The sequence below is a fragment of the Balaenoptera musculus genome, chromosome 11 (genome assembly GCF_009873245.2).
Source record: "Balaenoptera musculus isolate JJ_BM4_2016_0621 chromosome 11, mBalMus1.pri.v3, whole genome shotgun sequence".
NCBI classification, from domain to species: Eukaryota; Metazoa; Chordata; class Mammalia; order Artiodactyla; family Balaenopteridae; genus Balaenoptera; species Balaenoptera musculus.
In genome coordinates, this window is record NC_045795.1 from 41,976,493 (window position 1) to 41,993,803 (window position 17,311).

A 17,311-nucleotide genomic window follows, 5' to 3' on the forward strand; every position below is an offset into this window, starting at 1 on the left:
CAGGATTGACTTTTCTTGACTATAAACTGCCTTTCAGATACTGCAGATTCCTGCATTGATGTCAAGTAGAGATTCAGGTAGAGAAAACTAAGGTCACCGTCAGGGAATTTCTAGCTGAATTAGGCTCCACTAAGCCTTGAAATCAAAATGCTTCTGGTAGGTGACTGCGGTACACATGGGAAATCAAGCCAGTGTGTGACTGGGCATGTTTTATTTTTATGACAGATCCTAGCAGACAACCTCAGGAGAGCCTGGATTTTAGTTGCGGTGCAAGTAGGTGATGAAAAATTGTTTTTGACTTTTGAATTCCCTACACCTTGCCAGTAGTTATTACAGCCATAATTTCGGCCATGTGTATTCCAGAGAGGTTTTTGATTTAAGAATCTAGATTATTTTGGAAGCAAGCAATATTCAATATATCATCTATACCTAAGATTTTTAGGTATTTATTTTTATGGCGATGGGCATTTTTTCCCATTATATTAAATATAAAATTTAAACATTGGAGGAATGACAATGGTCTATTTCTAACACTTACCTTATCTTGGACAAACATTGAAATTCTTGATTAATGTTTAACTACAAGAAATACACTTAGTTCAAGTAAAGGATCAGTTTCAGGATTCAGGCTGAGTTGTCTTGATGATTAGAATTCAGGCTCCAAGGAGAAGCCCCAAGGCCAAGGGTATTGAATATAATAGCAAGTGGGAGCCACACCTGACCTCTGGAGAATGTGGACTGGATATAAGATTTTAATCCTTACTTATCTCACCAGAGAAATTTGGATGGAGAGACAGTATTTATCTCAAAGAGAAGTGGACCCTGGAGCTAATTTCACTAGAAATCACACCATTTTGGAAGGTACTCGATTCAAAAGAGCCATTTTCAAAGGGCAATACTGTAGAAGTTTTGGTTGTTGTGAAGACAGAGATGATGCCTGTGTGACTCAGTTCTATGAGACAAATGCACTGTGTTACTGTGATAAATTCTGTGAAAGGGAGAATTCTGATTGCTGTCCTGATTACAAGTCATTTTGCCGTGAAAAGAAGGAATGGCCTCCTCACACAAAGCCTTGGTATCCAGAAGGTAGGCTTTGGGAATGTGTTCAAGCATTATTCTAGTTCATAACAAGATCTGTCCAACTTTCTTTCTCTTTCTCTTTCTCTTTCCTCCCTCCCTCCCTCCCTTCCTTCCTCCCTTCCTTTCTTAAGTTGAAATGAAAAATGAATATTTCGATCACCAGAATAAATTTCTTAGGATTGTTAATGTGCTTTGGTTTAGATGCCGGGTACACGCGTCAGACTAGTGCCTTCAGGGAAATTCTGCTGTGACGGCCACGAAGGCTGGTCTAGATTCTGTTTTGAATACTCACTCAACTTATATAAAAGTTACTTAAAATTCTTTATTTCTTTTTTTGTAAAATGTATTGACAAGAAAAAAATCGCTCACACGTTTTTGAATGTAACCTCTTAGAGAATCTCATCAAGTTCACAAGCCTGATCCTCTGCAGAGTTATGTAACAGTTTACTTACTATTTCATGAGACTATTGGACCTCGCAGCATTAGAACCTATGTTATAGCAATGCCATTTAAACCAGTGCAAAGGCAAAATAAAGTTGGCCACCCTCTCTGCCTAAGTAATACCAAATAGAGTCACCATGTGTGTTTTTGTTTTGTTTCATTTTGCCAATCTGGGGTTTTAAACTATTAAAAACAAAAGAGTGCTCCATATAGGGTAGTTTTAAAAGTCTAAGACTAAGCGAATAAATACAAATAATTCATAAGGAAAATGGTGGTATTTCCTGTATTGGTCTAATTATAGTAAAATGGCTATAGAATCTGAGCAATCGATATATCCAAAATTTGCCAAAAACACAAAATAAAATTCTATTGCTTCACTTATACAGGCAGCAATGCAGGTTTCCTCGGAGCTATGTCACATGACTGTAAATGGGTGATGGTGAGTGGAGATTACAATTAGAAGACAATGTAGGATAAGCTAGGATTTGGTATCCTTCTAGCAAGATCCAGATGCTGACTGTTGCCTTCATTCTCAGTAATGTCATCTTGTTTGTAAAATTGAGGAAGTGTTCCTTAAAACACACACGTATTATAAGCTTTTAGGTATAGGATGGATAAACAATAAGCTCCTACTGTATAGTACAGGGAATTATATTCAATGTTCTGTGATGAACCATATGGAAAAGAATATATATATGTATAACTGAATCACTTTGCTATACAGCAGAAATTAACATAACATTGTAAATCACTAATTTCAATAAAAAAAAAAAAATTAATGCCGGGCCTTTGTCTTTACCAGTAAACAGTTCAGCAAACATTTATTTCACCATAAAAAGTGGCAGATAGTCTCTTAGAAATAGCAGACCTAGCCATTCATCAAAAAATATTCATTGACTACCTCCACCATGCCAGTCATTGTGCTTTTGCTGGGGGCAACCATGGGGAAGAAAAAAGACAAGATATTATCCTCATGGAAGTGACAGTCAAGTTATATGTGGGGGTTACAAGATATTTAACAAATTCACTGTACAATTGCAAATTGTGTTAAATTCTCTGAAGGAAACATTTAGGGTGCGGTGAGAAAGTATACCAGAATATAACATTAACATGTAAAATAATACATAACATTAGCTTGGGTGGGAGACTTTGAGGAGTGAGGTGACCTGAAGACTTTGAAGAGTGAGGTGACCAGAAAGGGATCTGGGAGCCAGGAGCTTGGTGCTGCCCAGGAATTGGATGGAGGCCACCACTTCTGGAGAGTCATGATCAGTGGAGGGTTTGGGGTGACATAAGATGAGGTTTGAGAGGTGAGTAGAGGTCAGATTTTGCCAGGATTTATAGGCCACATCATGAGTTTAAGATTTTATCTTAGTTATGAGAACTCATTGAGAGATGTTAAGTACGAATAGGGTCATCTTCCTGGAAGTTGAGGATAAATATTATGGATCAGCTGTGGTGCTTTTGATGTGCTAAAACGTATTTGAGCTTTTCTTATTTGAGTCATGTAACCCATTTGGAAAAGAAATTGCTGCTTCTTTCATGTCCATTTTTGCTTGAAAGCTAGGATTTTCCTAAGACTTTAATTTAGGGTCATGTTTTAGGTAGAACTTATGTTCCCAGCATAGTTTTTATTCCATTCATGATGGAGGGAAGCAATTCATCATTTTGTTTAGCAGCAAATGTTCACAGTAAACTATATTTGCACTCATGAAAGTGATTTTTTTCTTTTGTTTTATCTTCCTTAGGAAAGTAGCTGGTTAAAAGAAAATAACACTACATGATATTTAAAAATTTTACAAAATTAACTAAAATAAATAGAAATGATATACTATTTATACTAATTTTTTTGCCATATAAAGAGACTTTCCTCTGAGATGCTAGTAAAGCATCACTGATTTGTTAAATATTTTTCAGTTATTCACTGATTTATTAAATATTTTTCAGTTATCTACTTACATGGTATTGTCTAGTTCATTCACTAATTTATTAAATATTTTTCAAGTATCTAGTTACATGTTATTGTCTAGTTTCTTATACTGCATTTCTTTTTCAACCTGGGACTTAAAATTATGTATATTATCTTAAGGTTTAAAAATATAAATATGTCAAAAAATAAATAAATAGATATGTACCTTTTGTGTAAATTGGTCTGGACATATGAGTAAACATCTTCCTTCTGGGTTTTGTCCCATCTCTGCTGGTTACTTCCAGTCATTGGAGGATTTCAAATGTCAGATACAGAAAACAAGTGACAGAGTTTGAAACAGAACCAGAGTGGATTTTCCAGACAGAATCTCTTGGTGTAGCAGATCTTAAGAAAAGAGTCTAGTGGACCATGTGCTGTGAACAGACCTAAGCTAATTTGATTACACACAACTCTTATGTTCACATTGGTAAAAAATGGATGTAAACCACTGACACATTTGAATTGAATGAGGATTATTTATCCCTTCACAACTTCCTTAACCACATTACAATGAAGATAAATCACAGTCCAAATTCTGTCGTGCATACTGTTACAAAAATATATACTGGTAGGGAGATATACACTAATCCATAAACCTCTGTAAGCTTCCTGAAGTCTCAGGTCTCCATCCTGTTAGATGTTCCCACATCTACCTTGCTTGAAAAATTTACTGGAATTTTCCCATGTGATAATATTACAGAGGGTGTCAGGTTATGATAAATCCTCCTACCCAGTGGCTGGACACAGGACCTTGTACAGATCAATCCTAGGGCACCAGGTCTAAGAGTGAAGGCTTTTGACCTTAAGAGATAAATAAAAACTGTGGAGTATGAGAGTGGGATGTGATTTTTATATGTTTTAGCTAATCTATATCAATTTATTGCTGTTAATTTAACTGATAAGAGCTGATAACTTATATCCATCATGCTGATTAACAATCCACTAATTTTGCCAGTGAAAGCCCATTTCTGATACTCATTATACTGCTACTCTAGTGTTCATTAAAAGATGGATAATGGAACCCCTTGTAGCAGCTTGCCTGGAGTCTGGCCTTTCAGGATCAGTGCTACTGACTGTCCCTGGGATGCAGACTCCTGATTAGAGCAGGCAACTGCCTTCCCTGAAGTGACATTGAGACCAGTACAGTTATTAGAACACTTTATGATGAAGTTATTTTAAAATGTTACATCATATTGTCATCTTTTCTCAAATCAAGAGACTGATTTCACTTTCCAAATATCTGATTTGCCCTATTTTTGTATTAATGGCTGTTAAAGTTGCAATACTCCTTTAATTTCAACAACCATTACTATCATCTATCTATCTATCATCTATCTATCTATCTATCTATCTATCTATCTATCTATCTATCTATCTATCTATCTATACCTATCTATGTCAAGGTGTAATCAGTTTGATTAACTCACTCTGAAGTGTTTTATACATTTTTCCTTGAGGAAATAAAACCACCAGGAATTTTCTCATCTCTCCATCATGATAATTTTCAAAGTACCCCCATATTGGTTACTGTTTCCATGGAGTAGATTCCGCCTCTTGAGCTCTAAATCCCACTGTCTCTTATCTTTTCAAAATAACCACCCTTACAATTGTCCCTCCCTCCCTCACTCTCTCTCCTTTTCTCTCCTCTCTCCTCTCCCTCTTTCACTCCTAAAGCATCATTTCTCCCTTTCTCTCCTGGATCAATCAATTTACAAAACTATTGATTTACAAAAATGTTTTTTTTAACTCCCCCAATTTTTCTGCTACCTTTAAACGTCAATCATGTTCTCAAATTAGCATTTTAAAAGAAATATTTTTCATTTAAAACTAGTAGAATCCAAAAGAGGATTCAGGCATTGCTTGGGAGATGGAGCTAGACAACATCAAAGGTTAGTTTCTAACCCTGACTCTGTTTCCATGATGAGGTGGTACCTAACATGGGAACAAAAGTTACAATCTATGCATTAGGGTGACACAGGATAACTCATTCATTCAGTTGCTGGTGAATGTAAATCGGTAAAATCATTCTGAAAAGAAAAAAAAAAAAATGACAATATGAATTAAATGCCTTAAAGATGTCCAAACATCAATTTGGACCCAGAATTTCCACTTTTAGGAACTTTCCCCAAGGAAATAACTAAGAAAGTGAGCAAACATCATTTACAAGATATTCTTTTGTAGGAGGTTAGTAGGTAGTTGTAGCTCCCAACTTTGAAAAAGCCCTCCCTCAACTCCATGTCCTTAACCAACTATTATCCCATTTCCTTCTTTCCTTTAATGGCAAAAATATCTGAAGGAAACATTTCACTTCCTGACTTCCAAGCCTCTCATCAGCTCATTCCTACAAGACCTTGTTTCCTGCTACTTTACCGAGCTCTGTCTTGGCAGGGTTATTGAAGACTTCCATGTTTCCAAGTGCAATATTAAGATGTCTGTTCTTTTCTTGATCCCTCAGTGGTACTCTGTGTAGGTGACCACTTTTGCTTGTATGGAATACTTTCTTCTCTTACTTTTCAAGACTCTCCCCTCACCTGAATTTCCTTCTTCCTCATGGTTCACTCCTTCCCTGTTTCCTCTTCTGAATGTCTGTTAGCTACAGAGTTTGAGCTCAGTCCTGGACGTCTTTCTCTTACCTACAAACCCTCTCTCAAGCAGCCTCTTATGTAGTCTCAAGGCTTTAAAGATATGTATGTTGCTGGCTCTCAAATTCATGCCCCAATCATGACTTAACTCTGAATTTCCATTACTACTCTACTTGATATTCTCCATTAGGATGGCTAACCTAGACTTAATCTAAATCTAAAATATGCGAAACAGAACTCTTGATTTCCTGCTGTAAGCCTGTTCCTTATTTCAATATTAGCTTCACTGCCTCTGTATCGCTCAGGCCAAAATCCTAGTGAGACACCCTTGGTTCCTCTTTTTCCTCATTCTCCAAACTCAATCCAAGAGCTAGTCCCATTTGCTTTGTCTCCAAATTATGTTCATCCACTTCTCTCCATCCTCATCAGTATCATGGAAACCCTTTAGCCAGCACAACAGGAGTGATGAGGACAAAGATTATGGAAGAGAGATTTTGGATAAGGTCTTATAGGTCATTGTAAGAAGTTTGGTTTGATTTTAAATTTGATGGGGAATAACTTGAGGATTTTAAGCAAGGAGTGACACAATGTAGATTTTAAAAGATCTCTATAAATGCTGTTCAAGGGATGAGGGATACACTGGAGTTGGGAAGAGTGGAAGAAGGGAGTGGACTGCGTTTCTGTATTGTGTAGAAGTTGATGCTTCACTTTGTCAGCACCTTGGCCAGACTCAGATGAACAGATTATGGTTTTTGTTCAAGAGGCCAACTCTCAAGTGAGATTACAGCAAACGTTGTTTCTTATAGTCAACTCTGACTTGATATTAAGGAAGGAAGACCAATAAATGGAACTTTTGCTAACACTAGATATAGTACTAATGATCTTGGGTGGGCACGGTGATAACATTCTCTTTACTTCAAAATTAATAGCTGGGGTACAGGTTAGAGAAGGGACAGCCTTTTTTTCCTTAGGACCTTTGTGATTTCTCATCCCTTTATCTATATAACTGGTATGCTGGACAAGAAACATTCATCGATTTTGATTAAAAACCAGGTTTGAGAACATGTATATGTATAACTGAATCACTTTGCTGTACAGCAGAAATTAACCCAACATTGTAAATCAACTATACTTCAGTATAAATTTTTAAAAATCAGCTTTGATTTTGCCCCTCATCTCCTTTAGAACTAGTCAAGGAAGTACTTCCCTTGACTTTGAATAAAACTTGAATTGTTGCATGAATTTTCTGTTGCTTTCCTAGGTAGTAAAAATTCCGGGGTCTTTGTAAGTTACAAACATAGATATTCATTTACAAAAAGTGTTTAATCCTGGGTAGTAATTAAAACTCTGAACTTGATTTAAAGTTAAATCTTTCCCCTCCCCTGTGGTCCAGGAGAGAGGTGGTTTCCTTCTCTCTTCTCGTGAGAGTGGAATGTCAAAAATCCGTGGAAAAGAGGTGGATAGATGCAAATACAAGGAGATTTTTAGATTCATTAAGCAAAAGATTGAACTGTGAGAACACAGTGCATGCTGAAGAGAGGCAGTTGTAAAATATTTCCTGTGAAACAATTTTTGGAAAAATCGGAAGATAGCTAATTTGTAAGTGGCTTTTGTGACATTGTGGCTGGTGGTTAAGCCAGGTCCCTTGGAATGCTTTCTAAACATGTAGATTTCCTCCTATGATTGTATGAATAAAAAGTTAGAATTCATTTTATGTAACTAAGGGCCATTGTTGTGATCTATCAGTGACATGTCTCCGTCAAAAAAGTTTTCACATGACAAAGGAGCGAATTTTGCTACTTTTGCTAATTCAGCATGAATTTAAATTTATGTAAGTTATACTTTCAAAAGGGATTTAATTTGTAGCCAGGGTATTATTTTCACCATATCTTACTGATTGGTTTTCATATAATGATAATTCACCATTCATCTCTTTGGAGTAGTTTATAGAGTCTGGTAAAATAGCAACGAGTTTTGGTTAATGGTTGAGAAACATTTGGACTTGGAACACAAAGGACTACAACTGTATAAATTTTTCTCCTGATCTAAATTTTGAAGAGAAAATAGAGTTTATCTTTGTAAGGTGAATTCACTGAAATAGCTTTATATTTTGGTCAAACACTTTGAGCTCCTTCCTCTAAGCATATGTAATTAATCATATTTACATATGAGAGTTGATTAGATTTTCAAGATAAGAAATGCCATAAATTAATTCAAACACTGTTTTACTGCTTACCTACTTAAATACATTAATTATTTTTTTGAGTGCATTTAGTGATTAATACCTCAGTATATTTAGTTTTTATGCTTTACAAATCCTCTCAGTTGGAACAAATACACAATGTAAAGATAGAAGCTTATGAAACAAGCCCATAAGAATGCGATATACAAACCTTGACACAAACCCTGTGTGGATTTCTTTCAGATGGGCACCAAATTTTTTTGCATATTTGAAAAAACTAAATACAATTTTAGTTTACTGATTACTCAATTTAGAATTTTGATTTGTTTACATGGTATGTTGACAGGTTGTCACAGAGATGGTCAACGTTATGAAGAAGGATCAGTAATTAAAGAAAACTGCAATTCCTGGTAATGAATTTAAGCTTCACAGAACTGAATTCTACTGTCTGTGTATGTTTTCTTGAAATAAAAGGAACATTTGTGAAACAAAGCATATATTTAAATACAGATAGAATCATAAGTCATAAGATATTATGTACCCATAGTTTTTTATAAGCATATTTAATTTTAATAAATGTTTAAAAGCTAATCATGGATATTTCTTTTAACGTTTGAGTTTGGTGTTTGTGACAGCGGGCTTGCTTTCACAAACCTCTTAATTTTAAACATTCTGATGTACTACAGGAAAATCACGTGTTCTTGAACACAGTAACTATATATAAAACAAAGCTGCCTTGAAATTGATTATCCTGCAGAAAATTTACAATTACAAATGTGTTGAATCTACTGCCTCCATTGTCTTATGTTTTCAAACTCCAGTGACTGTGTGATCATTTCATTTATTAATTGCCTGAAGTGGAAGATATTGAGTGGTAGCTAATGCATGTGTTGTGATTTATTTTTGCCAAGAATTAGTCATATGGTTAACATTAGTCAAAAATATCTTTTATGCCATAACAAGGTGCAACTCTGGTTACTAATTTTATAAGTACACTCCCTAAAGGCCAGGCCACTTTCATAATTTTTGTATCTTTACAGCACATGCTCAGGACAGCAATGGAAATGTTCCCAGCATGTATGCCTTGTTCAACCAGGATTAATTGAACATGTCAATAAAGGAGACTATGGGTGAGAGAAATCTTGCTTTCTAGGCTTTTTGGCACCTCCCCCCCCCATTACCCCTCAGGTTTCAAACAATGTATTTCCTATCATTTCCTTCTAAAAATGATCATTCTTTCAAAAACAAAAAAAAAGAGTGGGTGAGAAATGGGGAGGGCGGTAGAAAGGCATGTGAAATTGGAATGAACAGAGGTGAACATTAAATGATTAAAAATTAAAATGCACAAAGAGGAAATATAGAGCATGGTCTTAAATTGTTTAGGAAGGAGCAGTGTCAAGCTGTGAGTGAGGCTAGTCGGGGGAGCTTTAGTTTAAATAAGTATTCAGGCGAAATCAGGAAGTATGCAAACAGGTTCATTCATTTTTATCATCTTTCCTTCCGCTGCTTCCCTGTCCCAGCCAATCACATGCTCAGCTAACCTGGGTAGACTCTGACCTTCAGAAAGCAGTATTTTATCTCGATGATCCCCCAAACGACCAGTCCATCTAGACAGCGTCATTTACATGACTGATATCTAGCCAATTTCACTCACGGTTGAGTCAAAAGACTGGTTGAGCCATTTTACTTCGCTAATAAATGGAAGCTTGAGCTGATTGACACTTAAAGCAAATAACTGTTTGATGCTCTCTGATAGATTAATAAATTAAGTCACTTTTCGACTTACATAGAGGGAATTAGGTGTAGGTGCTGACACTGGCTTTCTTTACTGAGCTGAAGGGAGAAGGGATGGGCCAGCTGTTTTCTGCTTCAGGATTTCTCCACTGTCACTGATCAAATCTCTATACACCCTCAAAAACATTTTCCACCTTCAGGAAAAGATTTCACCTGAGAAGACCTATTGTCAAGCAACTATAAAAGTGAAGTCATCCTGAAATGCATTTTTAAAACATAGAAATATCATTTCTTGCTACACCTAAGACATATGTTTCCCAGGACAGTGGGGACACTAATTTTCTATGCACCTGGAGTATTTTCTTGGAAGACACGAAAGACACTTGGAAGTCACATTTGTTGATATTAATATTCTTAAACCATTCTCAACTCCTGTGTGTGTGTTTTGACAATATTTTAGGTGATAATATGATGACATTTTAAGTATTTCTAGGGAAAAACAATTATTTTCTATGGTTAAGTGATATTTAAATCATTAAAAGGACATGAGAGTATGTGTCATCATGAGAGATTATCTGACTCAGGTTCCTAAAAGGATTCAAACGCTTGAGCTAACAAGCACACACTTCCAAGAAGCCAACATAAGCAGCCAAGCTTTCCGCTGTCACAGAACCCAGAAGAAACTGCAGTCTAAAGCAATGTGGAAAGAAAGTCATATAAGAGTACAGATCTGTTGGGAATGCTGCCTTCCTTGGAAGAAAGAATTTTCTTTCCATCATTTGTTTATTCTGAGAGTACTCTAGGACTACTTAAGAGGCATGGGATTTGCCTTTTAGTAGCAAACATAGATGACTTGAAAAAAAAAAACAGTGAAGTAAAATTGCAGCAAAAGAAAATATACACAGATCAAAGAAAAAAGTTAAGTAAAAGAGACAAAGTATGAAGAAAAGGAGTAAAGCTAAAATTATTTACCAGGGAACAACAGGAGGGAGTGTAGAAAGTCCTTGAATTTAAAAGAAAGTTCTAATTCTCAGATATTTACTGTTCCTGCTGTTCAAGTTGTTTTCATGTATGAAAACAGAGTCATATTATAGCATTCAATGTCTATTTTAGGCGCTTTTTAAAATAGCCTACATACAAATATATACAGCCTTTGCTTTAAAATATTTATTTCTGGCATCTTGGTAATATTTAGATCCAAATCTTTATTCATTCTGCATAGCCCACTTCAGTGCTTATTTATTCCCTGTATTATGTTGTAATGCAATTAATATTAACAAAACATGCGTTTCCCTTTTGGCACTGCTGAGGATACAAATAAATAATTTCTTAGAGGAATTTACAATCTAGCTGAGGAATCCACATATCATAAATTTGTAAAAGGATTTCTAGTGATAGGGCAGTTATAAGTGGCAGATTAGTAGCAAAAATAATAATCAGCAAGTTAGTGGAAAAAAGGGGGAGAGAGAACAGTCTCAGTTTACCTGGTGCTGTGAAACAAACCACTTCAGAATTTAGCGCCCTGAAAGCACAAGCTTTTTATTTGTTCATACCGGCAATTTGGGATGGACTTACCTGAGGCTCTTTTCCTGGTCTCTCCTGGGGTTACTCAAGTGTCCACAGACATCTAGGGCCTCAGCTGGGGCTGCATTGTCCAGGTGGCCCCCTGCCCATGTCTGGTGGTTGGTGCTGGTTGTTGGGGGGCCCATGTGTCTCCAGCAGGACAGCCTTGGTTTCTTTACATAATGACAGTGTTCAAGCAGGACATGAGTGGAGGGTGGAAATGGCCTCACTTGAGGCCAAAGCCTGAAATTTGCACATTGTCAATTTCACTGCTTTCTACTGGGCAAAGCAAGTTACCAGGCCAGCTCACATTCAACGGTTGGAAAAATGGACTCCATCTCTTGATGGAAAGAGCCACAAAGAATTTGTACCCATTTTTAATCCATCCTATCTCTAACCCTGATTTTTCTTATGAACTCAAAGTCTATGGACTATCTATTGAATAAGTTGACTTTGATTTCTTACTAATTTCTCAAAGTCAAAAATACCCCAAACCAAAAGGATTAACCTTTTGACTTGTCCTTGGTTACTGGCATCCCCCACTATCATGTCAACTAAGCCAGAAAATCTGAAGTTAGTTTGAGGCTTCTTTCCTCTTCACTCTCAGTCACTAGACGCTTGTAATCCCCACAAAGTTTATTTTAGAAATTTATTTCCTTTATTCTTATGCTATATTCTAGTGCATTTCTTTATCAAGCCTAGTTTGAATGACCTGACTTTTCTCTCTGTTTCCAGTCTGACCAAACTCCAACCAATCCTTTATATTTTCATGGTTATCCTTCTAAAACAAAGCTTTGATTCTGCCACTCAGGTTCTTAAAAAGTCTTCAATGACACTCCATTGCTTTAGAATATAATTATACTCCTCAGCATAAGTAACAATCTGTCCCAAATGCTTTACTGCCTCATGTTTTACACTCTTTCCAGCCCCTGTCTCTCTGGTCGCTCTCATAGTTTAAGTGTTCTACTTATCTGCTATTCCCTAAATGTTATTCCCAATTTCAAACTTGCTTTGCTCCAGAGTTGCCTTTATTTAGAATAAATTCTCTCTTCTCTCACATCTGGCTGTCTAACTCATTCTCATCCTTCCAGGCTGAGCACTAAAAAGTCACTTTCTGTAAAAAATTCTTCTAACTCCTTCAGGAAGAGTTATGTTTCAGTCCTCTACTCTGATCAAACCTTGACCTACAGCTAATAAATTACACATACTGAAGTCGTTTCTCTCTTTGTAGGCTTTTTAGAGTATGAGCTTTTTGAAGGTAGAGAAATTTATTTCTATATTCCCAGTGTTTACTGAAGAATGTGATAGATAAATTAAGAATGTTCAGTAAATGCTAACTTGGGTTAAAAGGAAAGTGATGACAGACATAGAGAACAGACTGGTTGTTGCCAAGAGAGAGGTGGGGTAGGAGAAGGATGGATTGAGAGTTTGGGATTAGCAGATGCAAACTAGTATATATAGGATGGATAAAAAACAAGGTCCTACTGTATAGCACAGGAACTATATTCAGTATCCTGTGATAAACCATAATGGAAAAGAATATGAAAGAGAATATATATATATATATATATATATATAAAACTGAATCACTTTTCTGTACAGCAGAAATTAACACAACACTGTAAATCAACTATACTTCAACTTAAAAAAACAGTGATGAGCCTAGGTCAAAAAGGATGATACAGAGCAGTGGTGCTTTTCATGCTTTTTTGAGCATAAATTATAGTAAATCATACATTTAACTTTATGACCTAGTACACACACACACACACACACACACACACGTGCACTTGTACATATACTTAAATGTATATAAATAGTACTTACCCTCACTCTGTCCAATAAACTCTAATATTTCCTATTGTTTCTCTTATATTCTATTTTATCTTTTAAAATACTGATTCCTATTCACTAAATTGAATGATTAATTAAATGCACCAAAAATGTCTCAATGTTTGAAAACTACTAGTGTAGGGCACCAAAAACACACTTTACTGTGGCATGATTTTGCCTAAGGCTGATCCTGGTAGTCTCTTAAATAAACCTGCAATGTCTAATATATTCAAAAGTTTCTTTATTGAAATTCCTTGGATGATGGAGATTACCTTTAAAAATTGTGGCTCAGAGTTGCTTAAAGCTTTATGAACTAACAGATCTTGTAAAAGAAAAGCATTAACTTGCCAGGCATATTATTGAAAATTGAGTCATATCTTCAATTATTCATTAGAGCCTTTCACACTGTAAACAATTTTGGTGATAAACACAACAAGGTAGAGTTTAGATTTGCCTTAAGTACTGAAAATATATTGTCTTTAAGTTGTAGCTAATTCAAACAAACAATGATTAAATTACTTTTATCTTTCTCATTTTTCATCTCCTATCATCTCTTAAGGAATTATTGTCTTGAAATCTCAACATTAGATTTTGATAACAAAGCTTACTTTTTTATGTAAGCGCACAAAATATGTCTTTAAAAAAATGTACTTTTTTGTTATTTAATTTTACATCAATTGAATTTATATTATATTAATAATGACTAATATTATTGAGCATTTACCACAAATTAACTCATTTAATATATAATAGAATATTTCAATATTTAAATAAAATATTTCAATAAAATTAATTAGCGTTGCTGTAATCTTTTTAAGTATAACTATTTTATCCTCAATTTTTCATGGATACTTGTTTTTACATGGTCAGCTTCTTTTCAAATCTAAAAGATAAATGAAACAGATTACCCTATTTAACCTATAAGTACATTTCTGAACATTCAAGCTTCTTTCTAAAATACATTTAATGACATTTAGAAGAAACTGCATATATTGGCCTTATTATCGCTAAAATCCCTTTACTGTATGTGGAGATTCAATATTCTTAAATTTAGTCTATATTAATACAGCCTTAGGTTCCTCATTTGAGTCATTAAAATAATTGACATAGACCTACTTTAAGAAGAGTGATATGCTTCCCTATTAGAGTAATCAATAATGCATCATTAATACAATGAATATCTAGCTTTCAGTAACGGTTCCAATTTTGTCAGATTTGCTTCTATATAATTTCAGAAATATAAATGAGCATGTAATGATAAAAGTGACATCATGTAACCTGTACCTATTTTTCTCTTTCATTTGTAAGGCAGATGGACAGCCCAGAACTACAGCCAATTCTGGGGAATGACTTTGGAGGAGGGTTTCAAATATCGCCTTGGCACCCTGCCACCCAGCCCCTTGCTTCTGAGTATGAATGAAGTGGCAGTAAGTATCCTCTCTGTTTGACTCATGTATGTGTGTGTTTGTATAAGTGTGTTCGTAGGTGCATATAAAGCAATTTTAAATAACTAAAATAGTGAGTTTTGTGCTTTCCGAGATAATTTTGTCATATAAATTAAAAAAACCTTTCCCCAAAATGGTTGTTACATCCCCCCAAATTTTCATGTGGACTTTGAAAGTTCACTAATATTAATTAGATATAGTTTCCTCTCTTCAGGAATGATTGTGTTCATTTACATTGCTAATCATTGCAGAGAAATTCATGTTTCTGATGATTGGCTTTTTGGTGACCCAATGCTTAAGCAAGTCATTAGTTGTCCTTATCTTTCTTTTTTTAAGTAAACTTAGTTATTTTGTGAATTCATCAAAACAGAGTTTTGATAGCTCTTGGGTACTCCATTATGAAATGAAGATAAAATAAATGCCAGTAACTGCAGACAGGTATGCTATGATGACTAGCAGAAGTTTATCCTCAAAAATCCTCACATTTTCCATTTAAAGAACACCTTCAAATTTCCCTGATGAGCTGGCAAACTCCTTCGTGAAATTGCCATGTTTCGTAACACCCTCGTGTTTTGTAATACTATTGTATTGGTTTTCCCTTTCATTTTCAAGAGGTGTTATCTTCTGATAATACGTATCTTGCATAAAGAATCTTCCACCTGTCTAGTTATCACAGATATCTAACTTAGAGCTGCAGTTTTACCATCCCATTTGTGGTGTCTCTCAGTTGAGATTTTGATTGTATTCAAGGCCTGCTACAAATGCCCAAGCCATTTGTATCATTTTTTTTTAGATTCCACATATAAGTGATATCATATGATATTTGTCTCTCTCTGTCTGATTTACTTCAAAAACAAACTTTTGGTTACCAAAGGGGAAGGGTGGGAGGGAGGAATAAATTAGGAGTTTGGGATTAACATATGCACACTACTATATACAAAATAGATTATCAACAAAGACCTACTCTATAGCTCAGGGAACTATACTCAATATTCTGTAATAATCTATATGGGAAAGAATCTGAAAAAGAATGGATATATGTATATGGATAAATGAATCACTTTGCTGTATATCTGAAACTAACACAGCACTGTAAATTAACTATACTCCAATATAAAATAAAAATTAAATTAAAAAAATGTCCAGGGCAGAGAGGGGTTCCCTGGCTGCTGGAGAACTTCCTCTTCCCTCTGCAATGAAGATGTAAGGTCCTGGCTGCCCGGAAGCTCTCAGCATCTCAGAGCAAGAAGGGCTGTCGTTTGCTGTTGGATGAGTTGTAAATCCACAAGTTCCTCATTAAATGTTTAATGTGATTTGCTTTCAGAAGATGTAATCCCCTGACTTATTATTCCACTTCAAATTCCAGTAGCAGGACCTGCTAAATTATAACTAGTACCAGAAAAGATCATAATAGCTGCCATGTATTGATTAGTTGTGTGCCAAACACTCTTATCAGCACTTTCATACATTATCTCATCTAATTCCCAGCTTGATGTAGGGGGTACTGTAATTCTCCACATTTTAAAGACAAGAACATTGGCACAGAGAGAGGCCAACTCACACGGAGATGGAGATAGAGAGGAGAGAAAAGCCATCATAGAATTACTTAAATGGCAGAGCCAGGACTTTAAAAGATCTGCCCCCCAAATGGTTCCTAGACTTCCGGTATAATCAGTTAGCTTTGGCCAGTTCAGGTTCAAAATAGCAAAAAGCCTTTTAATCTTGGAACCAGAGCTAACTTTATGAAATGATCAACTTAGATATATTTTTGGATTTTTTCCACAATCAGTAAGACATAACATCTTTAGAGGTGTGGCTCAGATTCATAGCTTTTATTGACTTACTTATAAGATCAATTGGAAAAGAGTTATTTTTCTGGCTGCTTTCTTTTTCAATTTTGTCCTTATCTGGAAAAAAAGAGACAGAAGTGTTTAGGAAAATAATAAATTCACCCTCTTTATAAGGATTATTCTTTCTCTTGTTTTTAGTGAGGGTCCCAGTTAGCCAAATACTCATTTGGGTGTCAATATACATTTTTTCTGGATTCTTTCTAACATTTCCTTTTGAAGCTTTATTTTTTGCAATTTAGAGTATTTTATATTATAGAGAAAATGAGGTATGTTTCTTTCCCAGGTTGCCACTCACTGTAGCATATAAAAAGGCAATCTAATTCTAAATCATTTATTGGCTCCTAGGGATTTGTTTGCATAAAAGTGACTATGGTGATATTTAAATGAAAAATCTTAATGATTAGTACTCTGGGAGAATTTAAATTACTTAGTGCTATGAATTAATGTAATAAAGTTGCTAAGTAATTCCAGAAAAGCAATAAGGAAAATTTGGCTGATCTGTAAGAGTTCTGTTACCCACAAGGAAATAGCTTCCCATTTCTAGGGCACAGTAGCTTGAGGGCTGAGGTCCTTTTAAAAAGTTTCTGAGTGTTGGAGTTGTCCTAATACCTGGTCAGATATCAGAAAATCAG

General features: G+C 35.3%; 1 protein-coding gene across 2 annotated transcripts in view; it reads left to right on the top strand.

The window, feature by feature from the left end:
* The first annotated feature begins 626 nt into the window (after positions 1 to 626).
* Positions 627 to 17,311, top strand: part of TINAG (tubulointerstitial nephritis antigen) — an 86,820-nt gene continuing 70,135 nt past the window's right edge. Inside the window, exons 1-4 of one of the 2 annotated variants that reach the window (XM_036870767.1) lie at positions 627 to 1,086; positions 8,601 to 8,664; positions 9,295 to 9,384; positions 14,697 to 14,811. In XM_036870767.1, coding sequence (XP_036726662.1) covers positions 732 to 1,086; positions 8,601 to 8,664; positions 9,295 to 9,384; positions 14,697 to 14,811 — 624 coding nt within the window. In that variant the 5' untranslated portion in view covers positions 627 to 731. The remainder of the gene's footprint in view (positions 1,087 to 8,600; positions 8,665 to 9,294; positions 9,385 to 14,696; positions 14,812 to 17,311) is intronic. The other variant, XM_036870768.1, reaches the window with a different exon arrangement.